General features: G+C 37.9%; 2 protein-coding genes across 5 annotated transcripts in view; one reads left to right on the forward strand and one right to left on the reverse strand.

Moving 5' to 3' along the window:
• Positions 1-27,933, forward strand: part of CMSS1 (cms1 ribosomal small subunit homolog) — a 381,393-nt gene that overhangs the window by 105,282 nt on the left and 248,178 nt on the right. The gene's annotated exons all lie outside the window — the stretch shown is intronic.
• FILIP1L (filamin A interacting protein 1 like) overlaps positions 1-27,933 on the reverse strand; it is a 301,055-nt gene that overhangs the window by 97,281 nt on the left and 175,841 nt on the right. For both annotated transcript variants that reach the window (XM_045501767.1, XM_045501768.1), the window contains exons 2-4: positions 16,224-16,476; positions 15,323-15,496; positions 5,518-5,696 (exon numbers count right to left, since the gene is read on the reverse strand). In XM_045501767.1, the coding sequence (XP_045357723.1) occupies positions 5,518-5,696; positions 15,323-15,496; positions 16,224-16,466 (596 nt within the window). In that variant the 5' untranslated portion in view covers positions 16,467-16,476. The remainder of the gene's footprint in view (positions 1-5,517; positions 5,697-15,322; positions 15,497-16,223; positions 16,477-27,933) is intronic.

The raw sequence follows: 27,933 nt of genomic DNA on the forward strand, positions 1-27,933 counted from the left end.
GTTCTGACAAAAGAACTGGATACCCATGACAAAGGTCAAATGGAGATCTGGCATCTGTTTCACTACTTGCAAGACATAGTCTCAAGAATATGTAATACATAAAACTCCTTGCCAGAAAACTGAAAGGAAATGATTGCATTTGAGTACAATGTATTCTGCAACAATACTTTAGTGTGCATGAAATTTAAAACTGCTGGCTTTCTAAATATGATTTTTTAAAAGTAGATTTAGTTTATTTATTTTTTAAAACATACCCATTGTGTCATACTTTATGGGATAGTCTTAAAAGGCGAGATTTAAGACCAAAGAAACTAAAAAACCTAATGGCAATGATTGCAAGATACTGAATTTTCCAGTAAAGTACTCTAGTGTAATGTGTTTGTTGGTTTCTCCTGATAGTTCTGTTTTCATGAGCATTTCATGTTATTATGTCATTTTATCATAATGGTGCCTTTTTTCCCTACCCATCATGATCTCATAGTGCCTTAGAATCATCAGTATCAAGTCTTAAAGTCTTCAATAGTGTCTCAGTTTTATACATACACAAATTAGTCAGGGTTTTATATAGGTAGAGACCACATCTACCTCCTTCACCGAGTATCTTCCACAGGACCTGGCCTGTATGTAACAGACATTTAATTAATTGTTGTTTTGGGTTATTTTTTTGTTTTTGAGTGAATAAATGAATGAATGGCATGCAGCCCTAACTAGCTAACTAGTTTAATTTTTAAAATATGTATAAATTAATATACTCATGCAGTTATATATATTTGAGGAAGTATCCAAAGCCTCTGAAAGGAAGATTTGATGTTTTTGACAACAGCCTTTAAAAGTAGTCAAATTCAGGGACACCTGGCTGGCTCACTTGGAGGATTATGTGATTCTTGATCTTGGGGTCCTGAGTTCGAGTCCCATGTTGGGTGTAGAGATTACTTAAATAAACTTTTAAAAAGTACTCAAATACCCTCAGTTAACAGGAAAGTCAATATGGCTCAGCTTTTTATTCACTTGTCTGATGCCAATCTGCAAAATAGGTCTGTCATAGTAGAGAAAGGTTGATGATGGAAATTTTTCTTTATAAAGTTCCCTCAGCCAAAGGAGAGGTAGACGTGCTTTGTTCTTTACTAAAACCCAAACATCAAAAGACTTAGCCCAAAGTATGGTCGAGGGAGCAACCCTTGAGGCTGGGTCCCTGATGACTTTCCTTCAAAGGCCTCTCTGCCCACTGAGCCACTGTTCTATCTAGTAACATTGGGCAGGACAGGAACAAGAAGTTAATTCTACCTGTAACCTCTTTCTATGTGGCTTTTGAGAAGCTACCATTTGAACTCTTACTTTATAAAGTCATAGTATCAATGCTAACCTATTTGGCCAAGATATTATGAAAAGTAATTTAAGGCTTTAAAAAAAAATCCATGGTTGAAGCCACATTTTTATACAGACTTGTCATAACAATGTTTGTTTCTCACTTTACTGGTTACTTCAAGGCCCAAAATGCAGTAATACATATGGTTAATATACATGGTTTGTTTTGTGTTCTGAAAAAGTATGCATGGTTTCAAAAAAAAGAGAAACTTTTTTTTTTCTTCACAGCCTTTCCCCCACTGAAACTGAAAAAGGAAAAAGAAATTATGCAAGCCTTTTTGAAGGTGCAGACAAATTTGGCATTTCACTTATGGGAAAATTTTGCAAAACTGTACTGACTAAAAGTGATTTTTGTTTTGGCTTTCCTGTGAAGCCATCCAGAAAGGTCAAAAATTACTGGCATTGCTTTTGTATGAAACATTTCACATAGACTCCACTTGTAATTCAGCCAAGTACATAATTCAGGTCATCGGTGACACACATATCCATACATTGGAGCTGGTCAGTGAACAGAAAGTAGTCATGAAATGTGGATATAATATTACCTTATGGATAGACCAAGTTGTACAGATTACAGCAAAGGAAACTTTGCATTAACATGCTTGGGAAAGATTTCCTGAGTTGATCCCTGCCCCCACCCTCCCTCAGTGGGAAAGCCAATTGTTTAGTGATTAAGACAAAGACATCACTTGGCAAACATTTTAGCCTAAACTCTGTGATATCAGTCTCCTTTAGGGTTTTCCACATAAAACAAATTCTCCAAAGAAAACACAGAAATTGAACGTAAATTTGAAATCCATTTTTATACCCTTTAAGGTCTCTTTAACTTATCTCAATCATGTATTTCTTAATTTTTATTTTATTTCTAAGTAAATATTATCCAACATTAATAAGTGCTAAACATTCACAGTGGCTTTTTTTGGAGTTTCAATCCAATAGTCCTTTATGGTTATCCTCACCCAGCTCCCTTTTTATGGGGGTTATGATATCTTTCTTTGTTTCTGTGTCCTGAGGGTCACTGATTTGGGAGTGGCTTCCATCACTTTGAGGTAGGAAGTAAACATTACGCTTTGACCCCTTAGGACAAGTTCGTCTTGCTTTTGTGAAGAGTGGCTGTGTGCTCAGCGGAAGTACTCTCACTGAAGTTAGAAGGACTCCGTAATGTTGCGCGTGTTTTGTCACTTGTCACTGGGGAATGAAACAAAGGAGTGGTATTTCACTCTTGTGTAAGCCCCTTCTCTGTGTATATTTACCAGAAATTATTAGAGTTCTCCCACTTGCTGTTTTGTTAGGTGGGTTTCATTTAATATGTTGATGCGCATGGCCTTAAAGCAGGTATAAGTCCTGAGATCCACGGTCTCCCTGTTGGAGGCAAGGGAGCAGGGAGCACCAATGCCACAAGAGTGCCAGGATATGGGAGTTGTGTTGTTGGGTGTGCTAAGCAGGGGAAGAATTGTCTGCATATCATGTGAGTTGAAAATAGGTTTAACATTCTCATATCCAAAGAGTTCCATCTGGAAGCTGTTCCTTGGCAAACAGAAATAGGTGAATATTCTCATATCTTCTGGAATGGCTGCTACATAGGGAATAAGAGTCACTCCAGTCACTTTTTCATATTTTTTGGTAATGGTATATTCACTTTTCATTATTCTTTAAGACAGAGAAGCTTTGTGTCTAAGGTTAAAATATATGATCTTTTAAATTCTTCCTCTTAAACCCCTTCTATATATGTAGAAATGGCATTCTTAACATACTGATTCCATGGTGTACAATTTACATTCACCTCACTGTTTTCCTTTTCCTCTAGCACATGGCCTTTATTCCCACTGAATTTTTGTTCCCATTTCTCAGTGTTGTTCTCTTTGTTCTCTTGTGGTTTAAATAATCTTCATCATCTGCCTCCCAAAATTGCAGTGTTAAAACTTCTCCTAAGCCTTCCACCAGAAGATACTTGAGATACAACAGTGAATTTTAAAACCGTACCTCAGACAGCCCTGCACAGTCCTACCCTAAATCTGCATCATCTTGCCTTCTCTGTTAATGTGGGAAGCCCCCTGGGCAGGAGCAAGCAGTGCCTCTATGTTCTATGGCAGACAGCACTTCAACCATGCTCAGTACATTTTCATAAAAATGAAAGATGAAAGGAAGTGTCTGTGTTCAGCAAGTTAGTGCCAAATAAGTGTGGAGGCCAAATGAGGCCACGGGTGCCAAACCACAGGGGTTCGAAATAATATTTAATATAATATTGTCTCATTGAATAACACATCTCATATTGTAATGTCTGAGTCAAATCTTCCCTTGGTGCCAGACTTCTCCGTGCTCCTTTTATCTTTCCTTCAAGATATTTCAAGTGCATAAGGGGCAAGGTTACAAGACCCCCTTCTAGGTAGTGAGTAGGAAACAAACCTGATGAATGTGGAAAGAAGTGAATGGGTGTGAGGGCCATGGATTCTCTGGGAATCTGACCAAGTGTCTACCATGATGTGCACTGAAAAGAAATGGAAGTTTGCCATTAACCTAGCTATTGTGTAACTTCATTTACCTAGCTAAAATATGAATTGTAAGTAGTTAGATAAAGTAGCTGAGACTATTAGTATTTTAGAATAGAGAGCTCATAAGTAATTATATTTTTCTGTCATTGTTAGAATACAGCATCGTGAAGTACACATGGAATAACTAAAGTGAAAGGACAGTTCAGTAAAAACTTGACATTGCAAAGATTGGTTATTTCCTATCTTTGTATTATTAATATAGAGCCTTAATTGTCCTTTCCATTTCAAATGGAGGCTCATACTTTCTAAGGTGGCTCAGAACAGACGGGCAAAATGGATCAAAATAATCTGCCCTTCATATGGTTATAAAATTTTTACCAACCAATCTCCTTTTTTGCAGCCAAACTTCTCAAAATAATAGTTCACACTTTAAGCTTCTACATTCTGATGTCTTATTTATCTGTCCTTTAAAGCATTGTGATTTGGCTTCTGCCTTCACTTTATTAAAAGGGCTCATTAAGTTTTCCTGTCTTCCTGGTTGCCAATCCTGGGACATTTTCTTCTCCTTTTTTGTATTATTTGGTGCTATTTGACTGCTCATTCAAACTTTTGAACAATCTCCTTCACCAAAATCCTGCAACAACAAAAACCTGTGCACCATTTCTATATTTTGTACCTTGGTGAATAGCCAGGAGTGTTTCTCAAAACTCCCTATATTTCAGGGCACCTGGGTGGCTCAGTCAATTAAGTCAGACTCTTGATATCAGCTCAGGTCGTGATCTCAACGTTGTGAGATCGAGCCCCACCTGGGGCTCCACGCTGAGCACAGAGCCTGCTTGGGATTCTCTCTCTCCCTCTCTCTCTTCTTCTCCCCCACTGTGTGCACGTGCACACACTCTTCCTCTCTCTCTAAATAAATAAGTAAACATTAAAAAAAAAAAAAAAACTCTGTGTATGTCTTCCTCTGCTCTCCAGTCTCATTAGTCATTCATTAGTATTGACTATACGTCATAAATATTTCTTGTTCACACCCTGATGTCTCTAACCCAATAACCATGGGAATATAAATCTTCCCCCAGTCTAAAGTTCTTATCTTTACTCCATATTGCCTCAATGGCTCTTTAAGAAAGCATACCTGATCAACTCATTCTTCTCACAGTTTGTTATTTATGCCTTCTTGCCAACAATATAAAATCCAACTGCTTGTGGCTAGCCTTTGCTTTTCTCATCCTGAAATTACACCTTGTGCTGTAGCCATGTTTCCAGAAAGCTTGAGTTCCCTCTTTTCATACGATTTTCTTACCTCTATGCTGTGATACTTATTTCTGCCCTTCCCTGGTCTATAGTTTCCATTCTTGTTTACATAGGACTAGACCCCTGTTACCTCCTCTGTGCAGCTTTCACAGGGCACTCCATTGCAGAATTAGGTGTCCAGCATTTATGTTTCCACAGTTTTTATCATAGCTGGCTATCCTTGCATTGTATTGAAATTATCTTTAAACATATCCCTTTCCTCACTCTAGACTGTGAGACCTTTCAGAGCAGAAGCTGTGTCCTATGCATCTTGTATTCCTGTATCCCTGGTATAAATGCCAACTCCATAGTGAGAGGTCGTAAGAGTTTGTAGAGTGGATCTTTGTCTTGTCCAAAGAGGCCTTACCTTTCACATTCCTGTTCTAGTAAGCTTATGAATTCATCACTCTTCTCCATGTATTCTTTATGTTTTCTCTTTTCTTCCTCCAACTCCAATATGGTTTGCCTGTGAGATTTTTCTGCCATTAAAAGCTGTTCCAGGATTCGTCTATGAGATTCTTTATGTTTTTCCATGACTTTGTCCAACTACAAAAAGAAAATGCATTTATAATGTGTTAACTGTAAATCCTTCATAATACTGCCATCTTTCATTCACTCTTTTAGAAATGTCTAAGTTTTGACTAATTAATTTGGCAATGGGTTTCTGATATTTTTGTTTGGTTTTTATCATTACTGTTGTTAACTGATACTTTTTGATGCATTTCAACACAAATGTAATCTTTTTACTGTCATAGTTTTTTGTTTTTTCTCAGACAGAATAACTGGTGCCTCTGTAGATATCAGAATAATTTACCCAAACCCATTTTCTGACACTTCCTCCTCTCTCCGGAAAAACTTTGTCAGAGGAATGATGTAAAGTAAAGAAATCCTTAGATAATGTTTGATTCTGAAGCAGCCTAGCTGCTCTCCTGCCCCAGCCCTCCCTCCCTTTAGTAGGCCTGTTGGATCCCGTGGTCCATTATTCACTGAATTTTGCTTCAAGGTGTTTACATATTTTAAGAATTCTTGTTAATCAATTCTGTGTTGGTTATGTAGTGTTAATGTGAACAGATGTTAACACCAAGTCCTCTCTGGTTTCTGTGGCCTACTTATAGCTCTGTTATAAAATGATCACCCTATGCCTGATTTATGTGTTTATCTTCCCTACTAGACTGTGAACTCACTAAACACAGGGCCTACGTTGAATTTTTTAAAAATTCTTAGCATCTACATCAAAAAGAATGAAATCTTTCCATTTGCAACAACATGGATAGATCTAGAAAATATAATGCTAAGCAAAATAAGTTAGTAGGAGAAAGACAAATATGGTATGATTTCACTCATGTGGAATTTAAGAAAAAGAACAAATTTAAAAAAGAAAAAATAAAAAGAGACAAACCAAGAAACAGACTTTTAAGAGAACAAAGATAGGGTTACCAGAGGGAAGGTGGTTGGGGGGAGGGATGAGTGGAATAGGTGAAGGGGATTAGGATTACACTTGTCTTGATGAGCTCTGAATAATATATGGAACTGTTGGGTAACTGTATTATACACTTGAAACTAATATAGCACTGTATGTTAACTATACTGGAATTAAAATTTTTTAAAAAATTCTTAGGATCTAACAATGCCTTGCTTATAATAGGTGTAAAATGATATATGTTTAAAGATTGAAAACAAAACAAGCAAGCAAGGAATCAAGAAACAAAAAACAAAAAACATGAGGAGAGGAGACTGATTAAAACAGAAGTGGCTCAGGATCTTTAGCCAGTGATAAATTAAGATCCAATTAAGAATGTGGTTTGGGGGGTGCCTGGGTGGCTCACTCAATTAAGCGTCCAGCTCTGGATTTTGGCTCAGGTCATGATCCTAGAGTAGTAGGATCAAGCCCATGTCAGGCTCTGCGTTGACCATGGAGCTTGCTTAAGATTCTCTCTCTCTCCCTCTGCCCCTTTCCCCTACTCACTCGCTGTCTCTAAAAAAAAAAAAAAAAGAAAAAAAAAAGAAAGAAAAGAGAAAAATGTATATATAGTTTAGAAAGCATGTGACTTTCTAGATTAAATAGCAGGTGCTATAGTTGGTAGTATTATTTGATTTTGCCCTCTGCCTTTATTGTAAAATATTGAAGAATTGTGACTCTGAATTTGAAGCCAGTTTAAATTGTATATCTTTAAAAAGCACATACATGACTAGAATCCAAGGCACAAAATGGTCAAGTTATTTCAGAAAAAGAATAGAACAAAGGTGTACCAGCATATAGAACCCAACTAATTCCCTCGGACCTATAAACGCTTAGGCTGGTTGTCTAGTTTTCTAATATAGGTTTATGAGGTGCTTTAACACACACACACTCACAGAATACTTCATTATGCCAAACAGGTGTTGATGGTTTTTAATAAATATAACCAGTACTTTTGTGGAAGCTGAAATTGCTAACTTGTATTGCCTGCTGGCAGAGTCACTGTTAACTAATGACCATCTTCTGAGAGGCAGGTTGTAGTGCTCATTTGTCCCAGGTCTCAAGCCACAATAGCCCTCTGAAAATTTCTTACAGTTCTCCAAACATTACAGTGGATTGTAAAGGAAATTCAAATTAAATGCTTTTCGAATTTGAGAGTGAAATAGTGATAGGATCAGCCTTACTTTAGGAAAGTTGTCAGTTGACTTAGAAAAACATTAAACTGAGAATAAACTAAGGGTTGATGGGGGTGGGAGGGAGGGGAAAGTGGGTGATGGGCATTACTACATGCTGTTCAGTGCAGCCACTAAGCAGCTTATATTTGCAATAGGAGTAATTGCAAAGCTATCAAGTAGTGACCTTACAGAGCAAAAGCTCCCAAAGAAAAGAGTCACTGATTCCAGAGGCCTTTTAGCTTACAGTTGAAGTTTTATTCTGTGCCTTAATTTCTCCATGCCTAGAATGCCTCTTGGGAAATAGCCAGTTGTTTTCAATTCAGTTTCTAATACATACCTGACAGATCACATGATGGACCTCATCCTCCCTGAATTCATTACATTTCCCATTACCTGTGTGTGTGTGAGTTTAGCCAAGCCACCTAACCTTTTTGTACTTCAGGTTCTTCATTTATACATTAAGAGGTTGGACTTCTAAGATCAATTCCAGTGCCACAATTTTCTCAAGGCAGGAAGTGTTTTTTAAGTGCCTATTAATGCTATATGTACTAAAGTACTGTGGTAGTTGCTATGGGGAATACAAGAGAAGTTTGAAGTCTCAGTGGGTATACTCCTACTTGAAAGATAAGACACACACATGAAACAATTAGGAGCAGTATAAGGTGGTACATCATTAAGTACTAAGGGACTACTAGAGAACCATTGCCACTTTTTTTCTTTATCCCTACTTGCAGGTTGAATAATGCCTGGAGAAGAAACAGGAAGACTTATCCATCATTTCAGGGAATGCCCAGGGCAGAATGATTGAAAAGGTGGCTCTTTAATGTTTACTGTGCAATGGCAAGCTTTCTGCTTATCATTTTAGCTTCCTTGATATTGTGTCCTACCCCTAGCCCAGCAAGGCACCCAAAACTTAAAGCTTACTTCTAAAGGAGGTTCAACAATGGCAGTATTTTTCAAAGTGTGGCAGGCTGACCACCTGCATCAGATGAATCACCCTGAGAGTTTATTAAACATATGGATGTCTGTCTCTCCAGAGGCAAGGGAAACAAAAGCAAAAATGAACTATTGGGATCTGATCAAGATAAAAAGCTTCTTCACAGCAAAGGAAACAATCAGCAAAATTAAAAGGCAACCGACGGAATTGGAGAAGATGTTTGCAAATGACATATCAGATAGAGGGTTAGTATCCAAAATCTATAAAGAGCATATCAAACTCAACACCCAAAGAACAAATAACCCAATGAATAAATGGGCCAAAGACAGGAACAGACACTTTTCCAAAGAAGACATCCAGATGGCTAACAGACACATGAAGAGATGCTCAACATCACTCATCAGGGAAATAGAAATCAAAGCCACAATGAGATGCCACCTCATACCTGTCAGAATGGCTAAAATTAACAACTCCTGCAACAACAGATGTTGGCAAGGATGTGGAGAAAGAGGAACCCCTTTGCACTGCTGGTGGGAATGCAAACTGGTGCAGACACTCTGGAAAACAGTATGGGGGGGGTCATCAAAAAATTAAAAATAGAACTACCCTATAATTCAGCAATTGCATTACTAGGTATTTACCCAAAGGATACAAAAATGCTGATTCTAAGGATCACATGCACCCCAGTGTTTATAACAGCACTATTGACAAAGTATGGAAAGAGCCCAGATGTCCATCGACTGATGAATGGATAAAGAAGATGTGGGGTATATGTGTGTGTATATATATATACCTATACATATATACATATATACATACATACAATGTAATATTAGTGATCCAAAAGAATGAAATTTTGCCATTTACAACAACGTGGATGGAACTAGAGTGTATTATGCTAAGTGAAATAAGTCGGAGAAAGACAAATATCATATGATTTCACTCATGTGGAATTTAAAAAAAAACAAATCAGATGAACGTAGGGAAAGGGAAGCAAAAATAAGATAAAAACAGAGAGGAAGACAAACCATAAGAGACTCTTAAATACAGAGAACAAACTGAGGGTTTGTTGGCGGGGCATTGTGCGGGGGGATGGGCTAAATGGGTGATGGGCATTAAGGAGGGCACTTGTTGGGATGAGCATTGGGTGTTATATGTAAGTAATGAATCACTAAATTCTATTCCTGAATTTAAAAAATATTTTTTAAAAATATGGATGTCTGGGAGTACCTGGGTAGCTCAGTTGGTTAAGCATCCGACTCTTGATTTTGGTTCAGGTCATGATCTTGCAGTTCATGAGTTTGAGCTCCATATTAGGCTCTGTGCTGACAGTGCACAGAGATAGAGAGCTTGAGATCTCTCTTTCTCCCCCTCTGTCTGCCCCTCCCCTCTCTCAAAATAAATAAATAAATTTTATTTGAAAAAAAAAAAAGAAAAAGAAAACAACTTAATTTGCTATGGCACCAAAAAATAAAATAAAATACTTAGGAATAAACTTAACGAAGGAAGTGAAAGACCTGTATCTGAAAACTATAAAACTTTGATGAAAGAAATTGAAGATGACACAAATGGAAAAATATTTCATGCTTATGTATTGTAAGAATTAATATCGTTAAAATGTTTATACTATCAAAGCCATCCTTGTCAAAATCTCAATAGCATTTTTCACAGAACTAGAATAAATAATTCTAAAATATTTATGGAACCACAAAAGACCCCAAATAACCACAGCAATTCAGAGAAAGAAGAACAAAGCTGGAGATATAATTTCAGATTTCAAGATATACTACAAAGCTGTAGTAATCAAAACAGTATAGTACGACAGGCACAAACATAGATGTAATAGATCAGTGAACAGAATAGAGATCCCAGAAATATACCGAAACTTATAGGGTCAGTTAATGTATGACAAAGGAGGCAATAACAGACAATGGGGAAAAGACAGTCTCTTCAACATATAGTGTTGGGAAAACTGGAGACATATATGCAAAAGAATGAAACTAAACCACTTTCTAACACCATACACATGTATACAACACACACACACACACACACACACACACACAACTCAAAATGAATTAAACACCTAAGTGTGAGACCTGAAACCATAAAACCCCTAGAAGGGAACACAGGCAGTAATTTTTTGACATCAGCTGTAGCAACATTTTTCTAGATATGTCTTTTAAGGCAAGGGAAACAAAAGCAAAATAAACTATTGGGATTACATCAAAATAAAAAGCTTTTGCACAGTGAAGGAAAGCATGAACAAAACAGGAAGGCAGCCTACTGAATGGGAGAAAATATTTACAAATGATATTTGATAAGGGGTGAATATTCAAAATATACAACTCAACACCCCCCCCAAAAGTCAATCACATTGAAAAATAAGCAGAGGACCTGAATAGACATTTTTCCAAAGAAGCCATTGAAATGGCCCAGAGACACATGAAATGATGCTCAACATCACTAATCAACTGGGAAATGCAAATCAAAACCACAATGAGCGATCACTTTACACCTGTCAGAATGGCTAAAATCAAAAAGACAAGAATAACAACTGTTGAGGAGGATGTCTCGTACACTGCTGGTGGGAATGTAAATTGGTACAGACACTGTGGAATACAGCGTGGATCTTTCTCAAGAAATTATAAATTGAAATACCATGTGATCCAATATTTCCATTACTGGGAAAACTAATTCGGGAGAATATATGCACCCCTATGTTTATTGCAGTATTGTTTACTATTCTTTGTAGCAAAGATATGGAAGCAGCCTAAGTGTCTATTGAGAGATAAAATGGATAAAGAAGGTGTTGTATATATAATATACAATGGAATATTATGCAGCCATAAAAAGTGCTGAGATTTTCATCCTTTACAACAGTATAGATGGACCTGTAGGGTATTATGCTAAGGAGAATAAGTCAGACTGAGAAAGACAAATACTTTATGATTTCACTCATATGTGAAATCTAAAAAACAAAGCAAATGAATAACAAAAAGCAGAATCAAACCTATAAAAACAGAATAAACTGATGGTTGCCAGAGGAAAGCGTGGTAGGGGGATAGGCAAAATGGGTGAAGAGGGATGGGAGATACAGGCTTCCAGTTATGGAATGGATAAGGGATGGGAATAAAAGGCACAACATAGGAAATACAATCAATGATATGGCAATAGTGTTGTATGGTGGCAAATGGTAGCTACACTTGTGGTGAGCATAGTATAACGTAAGGAGATTTTGAATCACTCTGTTGTGCAACAGAAACTATTGTAACATTGTATGCCAACTATACTTAAATTAAAAAATATATATTTTAAAGACCTTTGGCTTTTTACCATTTTTACTTAAGCCTCCATCATGCTTCTTTTCATGTCAGGTAGTTTTGGAAGGACTGGATGTTTTGGGGGTCTTACTAACAGGAAATTCATTTGGTTTCACAGTCACTTTTATGTATAGTCAAGCTGTTGCTAGACATCTTGGCATAGGAAAGGCTTCCAGAAATTTATTGGCCACTGTGCCGCCTCACCCAGCCATTGTCAAATAAAGATGAAAGGCCAAAGATTATATCCCAAAATGAATATGTCCTTTGGTTCCCAGCACTGGAAGTTTATGGATTGAAAGAAGAAAGTTTCAAAATATCTGGAGCCAAAAGCTAGTCAGTCAATGAAAATTTCCCTTTCAGTTCCTGGCTTCAGAATTTCTGCTTCTAAGTAAGCTTTTTACTTTCATGTAAGCCCATCCATGTGTTGAAGAGTATGTTAGTTAATTTAACATTTTTCTGTACTTTTTAGTAATCTAATTTCAAAGGATATGTAGTCCACAATGATACTGAAATGGAATTTCTTTATGTTCTACATGACTAATTCATACTCTTCCTCTGGATCTTGGGTTGCCTGATTCTTCTATCTTAATTTGATCTTCCATTATACTCTCTGATAGTGCTTTGTGGTTTTCACCATAGAAATCAATATTATATATAGTTGTATACTTACTTTCTGTCACTCTCTTAGACATTAAATATGCCAAAGACAAAAAGCACAACTATTTTTATACGTCAACTCTTCAGTAAAATTTTTTTAAGTTTATTTATTTATTTTGAGAGAGTGAGAGAGGACACATGAGTGGAGGTGGGGCAAAGAGAGGGAGAGACAGAATCCCAAGCAGGCTCCATGCTTTCAGCGCATGGAGCTGAAACATGAGGCTCAAAATCATGAACTGTGAGATCGTGACCTGAGCCAATATGAAGAGTCAAATGCTTAACCGACTGAGCCATCCAGGAACCCAACTCTTCAGTAAATATTAAATAAAAGAATAAAATGAAATTTAAAAGCTAAATTATACAGTTGCTTAAAACAAGTAGTTTAAGAACTGTCCTAAGGTGTTGCTAACAAGATATGCAGATTATTTTATTACAGTACCCTGATAAATCCAAAATATATTTTTCTTGATATCTTTTTTGGAAGAACTAAGACTATGTTAGGCAATTAACTTCAATATCTTTTTTTTAAGGGAACTTCTAATATAGAACCCTAGTCTGGAAAGGAATAGGAGGTAAAAAGTGTTATAGACTCTGAGTTCCTATGTCTTCTCTTTCTCTTGACAGCCCAGCTACCCTGTCACTCCATTCCTGTTCTTCTAGCTCACATGCCTCTACCAGTCTTTCATCTTAAGTCATTGTTCCTACCATGTGATGTAACTGAGAGCAGTGAGTTCTTCTAAGCAATTTTGCCTTAAGAATAGATGAATCCCCTTTAGTTTGGTTAAGATTGTTACATTTTTCAAAAAGAGCGTTGTGAAGAAAATAAAAGGTCATGGGATGTTAACACCCCAGGATGGGAAAAAGCGAAAGAAGAATAATTATTCAGCATGCAGATCCTTATTCTGCAATAATTCAGGTACAGCCATGGATGGTCTTGGTGAGAAAGCTGTCTAGGGAATCCTACTTAAAATTCCCCTGTATTGTTTATTCTCTGGATACTTCCCCTTGCCTCATTACGTCCTCGACAGAACAAGAGGGCAGACAACTGAACTGTTGGGTAACTAGACTTATGTGGGCTTCAAGGGATGATGGATAGACTGATAACTGAGGAGGGAGAAACCTATAAGGCAGCAGTAGAAGGCAAGAGAAGAAAAGTGGGCAAATCATGGAAGTGAGAATGTGAGAAGTGTGTATACATAGGGGAGTATGTATGTGTATGTGTTGTGGGAGTAATCAAATACAGTTGGATTTGTAAAGGGCTAAATTATAGATAACTTTCAGGGACAAGCATTTGTAGAGAGTCAGGTTATTTCCAACTTTGCATGTGTTTAATAGAATTATTTTGAAACTAAAGCTTTTCCTAGTCATTTCGGTGTAAGTTTGGAATCATTCCATTCATTTCACACTGAAGTATTGAGGGGTTGTCCCATTTTTGGAGTTTTTTAAGGATATTTTCAGCGATCATCAGTTTGCATTTGCGCTTATATGGGTTGGGGAATTTGTGCCCAATGCTGTTTCACAGTCACTATGTTGGGAGCCAGGATACGGTTTTAACACTCTTGACTTGAATGAAGCTTCAGCTCCTCTTTCTCAAATCTGGATTAAAGTGCAAGTCAACAGACTTTGGGTGGTCTCACCTTCACCCCTCAGAGAAGCAAATCCACATGACCAAACTCCTTCACAATTTGGCAAGACAGTAGTCTCCTCTCATGAGACACCCAAGACAAGAATAGCAAGGACATTGGAGGTCAGTCCTGAGGTAGGTTGCCAGAGCTTATGTGGGGGAAATTTGTCCAAAACTTGCTTTCACTCTCTCCAGCCTTAACTCATGCTCCTAGTTGTTTCCCTTTTATAAAAATGAAAAATTATGAAATTTTCCATTGAGGTCTCGGAGGAAAATAGAAGAATAAAATAAGGATGCCAAAGAGTTTTAGAAATGTCAGCAAGGAAAAGAGCAAGCAGGACCACATCTTCATGTAGTGGTGGCCATGTTGGGACTTTTCCTCTTTGCCATTGTCATTGCTGGGCACTCTTGATAGGGGAAGATCTTTGCTGTTATTAAACTTTTGAAGGAAAAAGAGGATAGCACTCATCTAAAATACATGCTTTCTAAAACTCCATTTCTTGGACAGTTCTTCAGATCATTTCCATTCATGCTCAGAATTTCTATGACATAATACCTCAGTGTTTTCAAAGAAATTAACCTCTGTGCTTGAGCCTTATCTGTTTTTTATTATAGCCTGTATAGCCTTCAAGTCCCCACAAGTGCCATCCCGTGTGTGTGTGTGTGTGTGTGTGTGTGTGTGTGTGTGTGTCTGGGTGTTTGTGTCTCTATGTGAGTGTGTGTGTGAGAGAGAGAGAGAAATTCTCTTGCATTTGTCAGCTTTCAGTCTCATGTCAGGGAACAAACCTACTGGAAACATCCTGTATGATTTATTCTCCTTTTCTTTCCTGTAGAACATGTAGTATTTATCTAGTTTGGAAGATTTTAAGTGTGTTAGAACACAAAACTGTAAATAATCAAAAAAGAATTATATGTCATGCTCACCTGCCAGGCCTAGTGCTTGGCTGGCTAGTGAACTTTTCCACCTTCCAGGTGCACACCCCGATGTGATACATACCTCATTCATTGGTTTTTCATAGATGTCCTCCTGCCAAGGGGCAGATTTTGCTAGAAAAGCATCTCGCTGGAGAGCCTCTAACACCTTTTTTGGAGTGACAAACCCATACTGAGCTTCCAGCAAAGCCAAGTCCATTTTTTCAGCCTTTAAAATGCCTATGACTTCATCTCGAGCCTGTAGGAACAAAAGGCATTTCAGAAAGCTTGCTTTATCTACCAGCAGTCTCTGAAAGTGATCTCTTGTGAGAATTGAGTGCTTTTTTCTTCTATTCCGAATATAAACAAATCATATTTGTTTATATTGCCTTTTACAAAAGGTAGCAAAACTATGTCCCTTCATCCTTCTTATAATCTAATTATACATTAATAATATTTGAGAAGTGATCACTGTGCAACATGGGGGAGACTCAACATTTTTTACTGTTTGACAAGCAGATAACGTGATACTCTTTCTATGGGCTGACATGTAACATTTTCAAGGGTAAGAAGTAAGATTCTCCTATATGTATAGTAGCTGTTTTTAATTTTTTATGCAGGTTAATAATGCTAGGGCAAGTCTAGGAGCCAGTTCACATGGGGTATAAAAGTGCCTTTTGTTATTTAAAGCAATCCAGAAGTCGTCTGGTATTATTCATACATGCCTGTGCACTGAAGCTCATGAGCAGCACGGGCAAAGGATGTGATCTTTCATGTGTTGCTTGCCAATTGCATGTCATAATGAGAGCCCTTTTACGTAGGATTAATTGCCCTTCCTGTTGGCAGAAGAGAATTATATGTATGTGTACTTTCTTTCATGTACATACAGGTATGAACCACAGATCATCTATTTCCGTGGCAGCATACACACCAAATTCACAAGCAGCCTTCTCCTTGAATGTAGGGATAATTGTAAGCCAGCTGACCTGTAGTTCTCCTTCCAGAATGCTCAGAAGAAATAATAGATCATCTCTTGAGAGGTCCTCTCCTTGGTGACCGATACCACCATGTGACTTAGGACAGGGAAGAATTGCCTCCGACTCACTGGTGGGGTCTTTGTCTTGCTGCCTCTGCTTCATGTCCTCAGGCCCTTGGAAACCATGGCCTTTACTATGTCTTGGAAACTGCTTTGGGGCTGAGCCCTCTGTGTCACTGCTTCTGGAACGCATTCTTTAAAGCCTGAAAAGAAGGAAAACAATTTGTAACTCCTAATGGAAGTGGAGTTTTAATAAGGGCACCTATTACTGCTTTAACAGGTCTGCACTCTTGCTCTATTTACCTCAGCCAAAGACTCGATCTTTCTGAAGTCTACAGCAGAGAATGGCATTAGCAGGTTCATAAATCACAGTTTTATTTACACTTCTGTTTTTAAAATCAACATTTTAAAAAGGTGTTTTGCTTTGATTAAGGCCACTTATGTCCATGGGTAAACAGACTATATTTGAACTTCATCCACCAAGTATTTCATCTCCGGGATCCAGGTCATGCCTCTAACCACAGCCCAAGTGCTTACTGGAGTTAAGATGTACTTAACACAATTGTAAAATAGTAAATTTGCTAATTGTTCTAACTTTCTGCAGCTTCACATTATAGTATTTCCTTTGGAAGCTTTAAAAAATTTTGAAATTTCTTAATCTTTGGTGCTTTAAGATAGAAGCATCAGAATTACTGCTAGAAAATACTTTGGGTTACATTGTTTTGACAAGGAAGTCCAATATTAAAGGAATGAAGCCTTGGTCTCTGGCTGTATCCCTGACATTCTGCTAAAATCCCACATCTATCCTTGGATACGTCAAGGATTTATTGTTAGGACACTTATCTCCAAAACAAGAGACAATGCTGCCCATAGTAGTTGGCCACTATGGAAAATATAAAATAAATGCATATTTGAGGGACACATTAGCTCACATCTGATTATATTATTATCCAAATTATAATAGCAAGAAAAATTGTTCCAGCTTTGAGGTTTTTAATGAAAAGAGAGTTTGCATTTTTTTCAGTTTTAGAAAAAATGCTACAGTGAATATTACATTTTTTTTTCCTGTGTACATTTCTCCTTTAGGGTATAGGAGTGGGATTTGGGGGGTGCACAGTGTATGTTCTCTTTACATTTAGTCGAATTTATCAATTTTTAAATTAATTTTTTTATCCTTATAATTTGCATTAGACACCAAAACTTGATCAGTGACAGTAGAAAAGAGTGTGAAGACCGTGGACTCTGGGACCACACTGCCTGAGTTCAAATCCCTACTCCATTATTTGTTGGCTGTAAAACTTTGGGGAAGTTACTTAATACCTCTGTGCCTCACTTTTATCATCTGTAGAATGACAATGATAGAATGTTTGTAACCTAAAGTTGCTGTGAGGGTTACATGTCCGCACACATCAGATGTTTGCAACATGCCTGGTAGAAAATTGGCACTCTAAATAAACATTAGCTTTTATTATTAATATTATTATTAACTTTATTTTTATTTCCCCAAATTGTACAGTGAGTCTATATGCCTTTATAGTTAGGAAAAAATTTCAAGAAGAAAAGCAAGTATATTTGATTATCTCTGTCATCTAATGAGGTGTGAGGTACAAATACAGAAGGGGGAAGAAAGGATTACAAGAATAGCTTTGTGTCTTTGCTGGGTACTCTGTTTAAGAAATAATTCTCGGGGGTGGGGGGCGCCTGGGTGGCTCAGTCAGTTAAGCGTCTGACTTTGGCTCAGGTCATGATCTCACAGCTTGTGGGTTCGAGCCCCACGTCAGGCTCTGTGCTGACAGCTCAGAGCCTGGAGCCTGCTTCGGATTCTGTGTCTCCCTGTCTCTCTGCCCCTCCCCTGCTCACACTCTGTCTGTCTCTCAAAAAAATAAATAAACATTAAAAAAAAAAAAAAGAAAGAAATCTCCGGACGCCTGGGTGACTTTGTCAGTTAAGCGTCCTACTTCAGCGCAGCTCAGCTCAGCTCATGATCTCAGTTTGTGAGTCCGAGCTCTGCATCAGGTTCTGCTAACAGCTGGAAGCCTGGAGCCTGCTTCTGATTCTGTGTCTCCCTCGCTCTCTGCCCCTCCCCCACTTGCACTCTGTCTCTCTTTCTCTCTCAAAAATAAACAAACATTAAAAAAAAAGTTAAAAATTTAGGGGAGCCTGGGTGGCTTAGTCAGTTGGGCGCCTGACTTCAGCTCAAGTCATTATCTCGAGGTCTGTGTGTTGGATCCCCATGTCGGGCTCTGTGCTGACAGCTCAGAACCTGGAGCTTGCTTTGGATTCTGTGTCTCCCTCTCTCTCTGCCCCTTCCCCTCTTGCACTCTGTTTCTTTCTCTGTCTCAAAAATAAAATAAACATTCAAAATCAAAAGAAAAGAAAAATAATTTTCACCAGCCTCAATTTGCTGGCACCACTTGGGAGACCTGAGTGTCAAAATAGTTTAGAAACCTTGAGGACTTCAAAGCCAGCCAGCTAGGCCTTGTTCATCCCTCATCCATCCTTCAACAAGCATTTACTGAAAGTGTGTCATGCGCTTTGTTGATTATTTATGGTGTGGCTTTCTTGCTTCCCTTAATACAAATGATACACTTTTACTTAAAAGTTTATAGAAATAGTTCCTAAAACCGGGATCATGAGAAGTGCACTGAACAAGAAGTCAAATGAAAAGAATTATTTCATGAGGCACCCAGATGGCTCAGTTGGTTAAGCATCTGACTCTTGATGTTGGCTCGGGTCATGATCTTACCACTTGTGGGTTTGAACCCCGTGTTGGGCTCTAGCACTGGCAGCACAGAGCCTGCTTGACATTCTCTTTTTCTCCATCTCTCTCTGCCCTTTCCCCACTCACACTCTCCCTCTCTCTCTCAAAATAAATAAATATTTTTTTAAAAAGAAAATTTATTCACAAATCAACTGTGGGACTTAGTTAAAACATTGACCCTCTGTAAGCCCAGTGTCCTTATTTGTGAAGTGAGGGAGATGGGGAGGTGATCTCTATGACCCCTTTCCCCTATAGTATATAACAATTCTTGCCAGTGTGCCTTTCTTCTAGCATAGGCTATCAGTAGTATATTTAGAAGAGACAGATTCGCGGATCTGTGTCTTACAGAAATCCACAGAAATCTAAATGCTACAGGGGATGATAATTTCCACAAGAAAGAGATTACAGTTAGAAGACAGTCCTTAAGGAAATAATCCCAGTAAGAATTTTCAGCTGAGAATTTGTTTTTTAAGCCTCCCCATAACAATCAAGCTATAAAAGCAGAACTTGAAGGTGTTTATTGTCTTACGTGTTTATTATTTATATAATATACATATTTATGTTTATATATATTATATATATGTTATATATAATATATGTATAATGTATATATTATATTGTTAATATATAATATATATCATATATATTGTTAATATATGATATATATTACATGTTATATACGTTATATGTATATTATATATGTAATATATATATATGTATACATATTATACATATATATACATATTATTATATGTTTTGTCAGCAGTAGGCCAACGTCAGCTGATAACTAGTGAAACACTTTGCTTCGAAGTTGCAGTTTGAAACATTCACTTTCAAATTTTTCCGAGTCACATAATGTGTTTTCTCTACAAGTTATCATTCTCACTTCCCTCTATCACACATTCACTCTATTAGACATTGGAAATTGAAAGATGGTGGTGGTGGTAATGATGATAGCTAATACTTATTGAACACTTACTACATGCCAGGTATTCTTCTAAGCATTTTACGTAACTCATTCAGTTCTTGCAGCAACCCTATGGAGTAGGTAAGATTCTTCTCTCCATTTATGGTAAAGAAATGGAGGCACAGCTAACTTACTGAAGGTTGCACAGCTAGTACCTGGCAGAACTGCGGTTTGAATCCAGGCAACCTGGCTGCAGAACCTGTACTCATAAAAATCATGCCATAATGCCATTATGCTGTACTGCCAAAGGCAAACAGTTACAGATACTTTGTGGAATGAATATAGACACCCTATCTGAAACATACTTATAGCCTTGCTAAGTAATTACAGTACAGATGAACAATCATCAGGGGTAGTAGTTATCACAGATTCTTCCCTAGATAGCCAAGAAAGAATTCATTTATTTGAGAAAAGCAAAGCATAGAGAAGTATATTTTTGTGTAGGGATGGAAGGTTGAGGTTCTGTGGGAGATATGACTGTGGAAAACCCCATTATATGTATGTGTTTATAAATAATGTATATACATTAGCATAGTATGTGCTATGTACCCTATGAAAACTTGTATATAATGTACCTTTTGAAAACATTCAAAAATAAAAATGAAAAGTATCAATTAAAAATTATATATCTAATTATTTTCTCCCACCCTATTGAGTTGTCTTAAACATCCCAGGAGAACCCTTGCTCTGGCCTATAGGAATAATGGAAGGTTCTTAACATAGACTAGATCTATTTAAAACAAATAAATATTGTACTGGCTTCAAAAGCACATGAACTAAAAAATTGATAAAATAGATAATTAAGTGCCACTTTATTTATAGATTTACTCACACATGAAGGACAGGGCCATCCATGTCTTCTGTCCAATATTATTAATCTCCATTTGCATCTCCCATGGGGTATCTGACCTGGTGCTTCATACATAATGGGTATTCCACAAGGTGACTGGTTTGCTTCTTCCACTTTGTGGCCTACCCCAAAACTTAGTGGCTAAACAACAATAGTTCAAAATTCTGTGGGTCATTCTGTGGCTTAAGTCATCTTGCAGCTCAACTGGGCTTGGATGGTCTGAGATGACCTTATTCACATATCTGTCTGTCAGCCAGTTGGGCTAGTAGACCTCAGCTGGATCATCTTATCTCTACTCCTGCTCCACTGGGCTCTCAAGCTCTGGTAGGCTAGACCAGATTTCTCCACATGGTGGTCTCAGGGCAGCATTCCAAAAGTATGAGAGCTGAAACTTTAAGGTCTTGTTTTTATTGGTGAGACAGCATCACAAAGGCCAGCCCCAATTTAAGAAGTGGAGTAGTAGATTTCACCTCTTGATGGTTGCAGCTGTAAGGTTACATTGCAGAGGAATGGGAAAAGTAAACTACAGCCATTTTTTAAAAACTGTAGGTTTACAACACTTACGATCCAGATTTTTGAGAAAATTGAATAAATGTCTAGTTTTAAAGAAGTAAAATCTATTTAGTTCTTCTTTTAGTTTCTCAGAAGCTAAGATTTTGTGGAGGTTTTGGGTTTTTTTGTTTGTTTTTTTTAAATTATTTTTATGATGCGTTCCTGTGCTTTCTCTTACCCACATATTCGTATGTGGAACAATAGCCTATTGATAAGCATCAACTTGTATTCTGCTGCTAATCAATAAGGATTTCTCCAGATTTTATCCAAGGTATGCCTTCCAGAATTCCAAGATTATAGAAGTTTCTATAATCTCATTTTATGCTTAGCATAAGCTTAAGCAATGCTTAGCAGAGTTGTTTGCTAACCATTGCTCATGAGTACCCTTTGAGTTTAAGGCAAGCCAAGCTGCTGCAGAAAACTTGATTAAAAGTTTGTACACATCCCAGCTTCCCTTGCCTCACTTTTAAGGTGAGTTAAGTGAAATCTGCCAGGAGATCACAAATCCTTTGGCACTGATGACATTTATAAGTGATAAAAATGAAATGACCTGAAATATATTGACACTTTGTTTATTCTTTTTAAAGTGATTAGGGTTTTTCAAAAACTGCTAATCCTCTTTGGGGGCCGGAGCTGGTAGCATCAGTGTTCTTGATGGCACACACATTGCATTTGTGAACAGACCCATCATGAGCAGACTTCTGGTCTACTGAGGTGTTATATGTCTCCGCATGTTTACAGTGGTGGAGTTTCCTTGCCCTTCTGCCAACAACCACAAAATGATCAGTAATGAGAAGTAATTAAGTATCAAGAGGAAAAAAACAAAGACATGAATTTCATGATACTTCATGCTTTGTATTATCAGTGACTTCATTGTTTCTCTTGGCAAAATTTTAATGCATCTGTGCTTGGCCCAGGGGTGTGTACTGAGGAAAAGAAAAATTTTGTAATAGCAACAGTGGTTTGGGATTTTCAGGTTAAAAAAAAAAAAAAAAAAAGAATGGAAAGTTGCTTTTGTTTATACCAAATAATGATGCCTTACTCTTTTCATAAAGTGCTGGCAGTGACCTAATGCCTGATGGTTTTGCAAGGAGAAATCCTGCTTAGTTGCCAGTTTAACACAGCCCAATGCATTGTTATCTGTGATTATCATAGCTGTAGAATGGCAGTTCTCAGGAGTGTAAGAGAGTGATAGACTGGGATTCAGGAAACCTGGCTTCCGATCTCAGCTCTATTTTAAATAGCCAGATTCTGGGTTGTCACTTCTAAAGTGAAGACATTGGGCTAGGTTGGCCCTAAGAGGTCATTCAGGATGCAACAAGGACCAGGGATTCTTTTCCTTGACTTCTATCCTGTTCCTCACCCCCTAACAGATCCCCTGACAGCAGAATTTGGGCCTGAGACTAGATGATCTCTGAGGTCCTGGGGCTTCCCACTTTAGAATTATGTGATTCTCTGTTGTCTTGTATCTATGGATACAAATACAGTTCATTTGGCCCTGAGAAGCAGATTCTGTTTTGTTTTCCTGTGTGGTGACCTCGGTCAGTTTTTCTTGGGTTTAAGCTGGTTGAAATCATGGTGGGTCTTGGTAAAGATGTGTCCTTGCAGGAGAAGGACAAGTAAAGAATTTGCAGCTATTTACTTAATTTAAAGAAATGGATAAATATAAATAGTGACCTATTCAATCTACCACCTCCCTTCAACACACACAAACTTCTAGTCAACTCCTTACTATACTATATAAGTTACATTTTCTTAATTATTCTTTATTAATTTTATATATCAAAAGTTGCATACTATACATAATTGGGTGCTGTTTGGATAGTTTAGTCTCCATGTACCTGTTTATTTTCTTGTCTGAATGTTGGAGAAGAGGATATTTAACTTGTATAAAGGAACCTGGAAAAGCCTCAATAAAAGAAATTGTTTTTGGTCTTGATCACTTACTATATTGAATTAGCTGAGCAAAACTCCGATTTAGGGAAGAAAATATTAGTAATAGTTGTAGCTTACATTTATTCCATACTTAACAAATATAGGCCTGTTCTAAATGCTTTCCTTTGATCAACTCATTTAATCTTCACAAAACTGTTATTCATCCCCATTTTGCAGAGAAGGAAACTGAGGCTTGTAGCTGTTTAGTAACTTGCTGAAGGTCATACTACTAGCAAGTAGTACATCCCAACTTGGGCAGCCTGGATCCAAAGTGTCCAGCACATTACTATGCTATATCTACTTAGGATCTTATAAGAAAGCATACATAGTAAAGGAAAAATCCTAGTTCAACATTAAGTTATTCACAAACATTTATGAAGTACCTGCTATCCAGGTATTGTGCTAGGTGATTTGTTCTAGCTTATTTTTAGGCTTGGGTGTGGCATAGGCATAGCATAATAAAAGGATTATGAGATTGTGCAGTTAGACAAATCTGGGCTTAAATCACAGCTCCAGTATGTTAGCTCTGTGGCCGTGGACCACACATAGTTACTAAATCTCCCTGAGCCTTCAAATGTAAAATGAAAGTAATGGTACCTGGTAATAGATTTATTGTTCATGCTTTGTGAGCAAAGGCCCCCTGTTTATGTCTGTATCCCCAGTGCCCAACAGATTTGGGCATCAGCAAGGATTCACTGATTGATCAAATCATGAAATCCTCAGCAGAGCTGGTTGGCTCTGAGTAGGAACTACTTCATTGTAAAGATGATTCATCTGGCTAGAAATTTAGAAGAATGGTATCAGGTGTACCTCATTTTATTGCATTTCATTTATTATGCTTTGCAGATACTGCGCTCTTTACAAATTCAAGGTTGTGGCAGATCTGTCAAGAAAGTCTGTCAGCACCATTTTTCCAACAGCGTTCCTCACTTTATGTCTCTTGGTCACATTTTGGTAATTCTTGCAATATTTCAGGACTTTTCATTATTATTATATTGTTATGGTGATCTTTAGTCAGCGCTGTTACTCTTGTAATTATTTTGGGTAGCACTAACTGGACCAATTTAAGACAACAAACTTAATCAGTAAATGTTTTGTGTGCCCTAACTGCTCCACTGACCAACCATTTGTCTGTATCTCTCCCTGTCCTCAGGCCTCCCTATTCCCAGAGGCACAATATTAAAACTAATCCAGTCAGTAACCCTACAGTGGCCTCTGAGTGTTCAAGTGAGAGGAAGAGTTGCACATATCTCAGTAAAAATGATTAAGCTTAGTGAGGAAGGCATGTCAAAAGCTGAAAGGCTGAAAGCTAGACCCCTGTACCAAACAGCCAAGTTGTGAAAGCACAAGAAAAGTTCGTGAAGGAAATTTAATGTGTGATATTGAACACAAGAATGGTAAGAAAGCAAAACAGCCTTATTGCTGATATGGAGAAAATTTTAGTGGTCTAGATAGATGGTCACATCAGCCACACCCTTCCCTTATGCCAAAGCATTATCCAGAGAAAGGCCCTAACTTGCTTCATTTGTATAAAGACTGAGAGAGGTGAGGAAGCTGCAGAAGAAAAATTGGAAGCTAGCAGAGGTTGGTTCATAAGATTTAAGGAAAGAAGGCGTCTCTGTATCGTAAAAGTGCAAGGTGCAACAGCAAGTGCTGATGTAGAAGCTGCAGCAAGTTCTCCAGAGGATCTAGCCAAGATCGCTAATGAAGGTGAATACACTAAACAACAGATTTGCAGTGGAGATGAAACAGCCTTCTATTGGCAGAAGATGCCATCTAGGGCTTTCATAGATAGGGAGGAGAAGCTGGTGCCTGATTCTAAAGCTTCAAAGGGCAACCTGACTCTCCTGTTAGGGCTAATGCAGCTGGTGACTTTAAGTTGAAGACGGTGCTCATTTACCATTCCAGAAATTCCTGGGGCCCTTAAGAATTATGCTACAAATGCAACAAGAAGGCCTGGATGATAGCACATCTGTTGACAACATGGTTTACTGAATACTTTAAGCCCACTGTTGAGACCTACTGCTTATAAAAAAAGATTCCTTTCAAAATATAACTTCTCATTGACAACGTACCTGGTCATCCAAGAGCTCTGATGGAGATATGTAATGAGATGATCATTGTTTTCATGCTTGCTAACACTACATCCATTCTGCAGCCCATGGACCAAAGAGTAATTTTGATTTTCAAATCTTATTAAGATACAGATTTTAGGGTCGCCTGGGTGGCGCAGTCGGTTAAGCGTCCGACTTCAGCCAGGTCACGATCTCGCGGTCCGTGAGTTCGAGCCCCGCGTCGGGCTCTGGGCTGATGGCTCAGAGCCTGGAGCCTGTTTCCGATTCTGTGTCTCCCCCTCTCTCTGCCCCTCCCCCGTTCATGCTCTGTCTCTCTCTGTCCCAAAAAAAATAAATAAACGTTGAAAAAAAAATTAAAAAAAAAAAAAGATACAGATTTTATAAGGCTTTAGCTGCCATATTTAGTGATTCCACTGATGAATATGGGCAAAGTACATTGAAACCTTCTGAAAAGGTTTCTAGACACCATTAAGAACATTCATCATTGGGGCACCTGAGTGGCTCAGTCAGTTAAGCGTCGACTTTCGCTCAGCTCATGATCTCATGGTTTATGGTTTCGAGCCCCGTGTTGGGCTCTGTGCTGACAGCTCAGAGCCTGGAGCCTGCTTCAGATTTTGTGTCTCCCTCTGTCTCTGCCTCTCTCTCTCTCCCTCTCTCTCTCTCTCTCTTTTCAGAAATAAATAAACATTAAAAAAATTTAAAAAAAGAACATTCATGATTGATGAGAAGAGGTCGTCAACATTAACAAGAGTTTGGAAGAAGTTGATTACAACCCTCATGGATGACTTTGAGAGGTTTGAGACTTTAGTAGTGAAAGTAACTGCAGATGTGGTAGAAATAGCAAGAGAAGTAGAATTAGAAGTGGAGCCTGAAGATGTGACCGAATTGCTGCAACCTCATGATAAAACTTTAACTGCAGACAAGTTGCTTCTTATAGATAATCAAAGAAAGTGGTTTCTAGAGATAAAACCTACCCCTGGTGAAGATGATGTGAAGATTGTTGAAAAGACAACAAAGGATTTAGAATATTTCATAAATTTAGTTGATAAAGCAGTGGCTGGGTTTGAGAGGCTTGACTCCAATTTTGAAAGAAATTTTACTGTAAATGCTGTCAAACAGCATCACTTGCTACAGAGAATTCCTTTGTGAAAGGAAGAGTCCATCAATGTGATAACATTGTTGTCTTATTTTAAGAAATTGCCACAACCATCCTAGACTTCGGCAACCACCACACTGATCAGTCATCAGTCATCAACATCAAGGCAAGACCTCCTACCAGCAAAAAGATGACAATTTGTTTAAAGCTGACAGATATGGTTAGCCTTTTTTTTTACCAATAAAGTATTTTTTAATTAAGGTATGTATGTTACTTTTTTAGACATAATGCTATTGCACAGTTAATAGACTATATACAATATAGGGGCACTTGGGTGGCTCAGTCACTTAAGTGTCCAACTCTTGATTTCAGCTTGGGTCATGATCTCATGGTTCACGGGATTGAGCCCTGAATCAGGCTCTGCGCCGACAACCCCGAAGCCTGCTTGGGATTCTCTCTCTCTCTCCCCCTCCCCCCCTTGTGCACATGCACACACACTCTCGGAAAAAAAAAAAAAAAAATAGACCACAGTATAGTATAATCCTAACTTTATATATACTGGGAAACCAAAAAATTTATTTTACTCACTTTATTGCAATATTCACTTCATTGGGGTGGTCTGGAACTGAACCTGCAATATATCTGAAGTATGCCTGTACTGAGAAACTACTAATAGAAGTAGCTGGTATGTATAAACCTCTTACCATAGGCAAAGTGCTGTTTTAAGTGTTTTATATTATCTTATTGAATCTTAAAGAGTTTTAGCCCGAAGTAAAGACTGTTAAGAAAAGTCTTGGTAAAGATAAATTAAGGATGGAGACTCTCATAGGAAATGTCAAAGACAAATGGCTATCAGTATCAGGGTAGTGCTGGTGCCTCTACAAAGTTCAGAGAGAGTGTGTGTATGTGCACACGCTGTGGGGAGAAGTGACTCTAGATCCCCAGGATTTATCAGAAACCTCCAGTTAGTATCACTGATCTTGAAAATATTTGACCATGTATACCCTGACCTTACCCCCACATACACACGTAAAATGAACTGAACATCCTCTACCCACCTCCTTTTTATTTGACAGCACATTTAACAATCATTAAAGCTGTTTTTATGTATGTGGCATTTTATACAGTGGTGTCATTTAAACTTGGTTTGGTAGGAAAATGGAGAGGTGAATTATTCTGATGGCGAGATGGCTGCACAATGCATAGGGAGTCTGTGCTGACTGTAGGATGCTCATCTCTAAGGGACAAAGCTGGTGGTGAGCCAGGGCCTAAAATTTGAATGTGTTTAACATCCCATACTTTGCTGAATTTAGGGAGCAGGCTGTCTGCTACCTTTACATTTCCACTTGGGTTTACCCATCTTTCTACATGGAACTATTAAGCTATAACTTAGTTCCCTCCAAGGGGAATGGAAAGAGATGTAG

Source organism: Leopardus geoffroyi, chromosome C2, assembly GCF_018350155.1.
Source record: "Leopardus geoffroyi isolate Oge1 chromosome C2, O.geoffroyi_Oge1_pat1.0, whole genome shotgun sequence".
Lineage (NCBI taxonomy): Eukaryota > Metazoa > Chordata > Mammalia > Carnivora > Felidae > Leopardus > Leopardus geoffroyi.